The 1407-nt window shown below is 40.2% G+C and overlaps 1 protein-coding gene across 2 annotated transcripts; it reads right to left on the bottom strand.

Annotated features, from left to right (window-relative positions):
• Positions 1 to 287: 287 nt before the first annotated feature.
• On the bottom strand, positions 288 to 1407 carry LOC107579896 (echinoderm microtubule-associated protein-like 5). Of its 2 annotated transcripts, none has more exons than XR_001608548.1 (4): positions 1356 to 1407; positions 998 to 1076; positions 588 to 717; positions 288 to 394 (listed from the first exon to the last, which is right to left on the bottom strand). XR_001608548.1 is itself a non-coding variant. In XM_016265681.1 (4 exons), exons 2-4 carry the CDS (start codon positions 1049 to 1051, stop codon positions 364 to 366), a joined length of 234 nt encoding a protein of 77 aa, XP_016121167.1. In that variant the 5' UTR covers positions 1052 to 1076; positions 1356 to 1407; the 3' UTR covers positions 288 to 363. The 2 variants fall into 2 exon arrangements, 1 of the variants encoding a protein (XP_016121167.1); XM_016265681.1 differs by having other exon boundaries at positions 569 to 717.

Raw genomic sequence — 1407 nt, 5'->3', positions numbered from 1 at the left:
GGGGGGGGATTTAAGAAATCTCATATGTTTCCTTTCAGTTTTAGACATCCAGATTTGCCAAAATACAGAATCAGACTCTGCGATCAAAAATCGAACTCTATTTCATTGTGACCATTTGTCCTCATCAAATTCTCCAAAGACCAACGTCTCTAAGTTATGCTATCCATGTTAATTTTATAACTCTAACTGTATGTCACTGTCTCATTTGTTGAATTTTAGGAGAAACATCTGGGACAAAGTTAATCCCTGGGCAGTCAAAGTGAGAAGAAAAGGGTGAATGTTTTTACAAACATACCTACTTGGCCAGTTGCCACTACGTTGGGGAACTTTGGGTGCTGATTAATAGTCAGGCACAGAATATCATCACTGTGTTCCAAATAGAAACTCTGACAGGCTGAAGGATAACAAACAGAAAAAAAAAACAATGATGCTCCACAACATTTTTTTTGTCATGTCTTCATGCCTATAAGAACTCGATGAATAAAATCCATATCTAATCTGCTCTTGCTGCTTTCGCCCACTCAGGCACATTAAAATGTATTAAACATGCATTACATATGGCAGGCACCTATGGGTTTTCTCAGCACCTGTTGTTAAGTTTAAGACGACCCCTACTGAGGCAGTGTGGTAAATGATGTCCGCCCCCTCATTAAGGTAATGCACATTGTTACGGCAGTCGTTGCCTCGATAACCAAACACCAGTTCGAGCACCAGGTCCTGCAGAGAGAGTCAAAGAGGGGTGTCTGAGGTCATATCCATGACAACAGCAGAGAGTATCTGGCTCATGGACATGAACAGAGAAACTGTGCTGCAGTTCAATCAAGAGAAGCTAGAAAGATCATCTAACCAATGAGGACAGGATAGGATACAGGGAGGAATAAGGACAAGACAGGGCAGAAAATGAAAGGAAAGAATGGATGATGCATGTTTGTTCTGATTACACATAGCTTTAAAAAATAAAAACATATATTCGTATTCTGATCTGCCCATCACTCACCTCAATGGGTCTCTTTTTCTTGCCCACGTTGTTGGTCTGCAGTTTCTCTGGCATTGGTGGTGCCCTGCTCACTGGGGGTCTGTGCCCAAAGACAAAAAACACAGCCACTTAATCAGTCTTACAGCAGTAATAAGGTCAGACAGTGAGCAGGTGAAAAGGACACCAGACATCTGGGATGATTCTGTTTCACTTCAGGTTTCACTGTAACATGTAAGCAAATACAAAATATACTGAGTCAGTTCTATATGTGAAAGTTTGTGAGAACGTTTGAGTGAAACCTTTGTAAAAAGTTTATATACTGTATATATTTTAAAAAAATCGTATCAGGTACAATGAGGTGTGATTGGTCTAGTCTTACCTTGAGCCCCTTTAAAAGCAGCATTAACAGAGAGAGAAAACATTAGAAGTGT

The sequence above is a fragment of the Sinocyclocheilus grahami genome, unplaced genomic scaffold, assembly GCF_001515645.1.
Source record: "Sinocyclocheilus grahami isolate Dianchi unplaced genomic scaffold, SAMN03320097.WGS_v1.1 scaffold21378.1, whole genome shotgun sequence".
Classification (NCBI taxonomy): Eukaryota; Metazoa; Chordata; class Actinopteri; order Cypriniformes; family Cyprinidae; genus Sinocyclocheilus; species Sinocyclocheilus grahami.
Note: the sequence above shows the minus strand (reverse complement) of the source record. Positions and strands in the feature narration are given on the sequence as shown.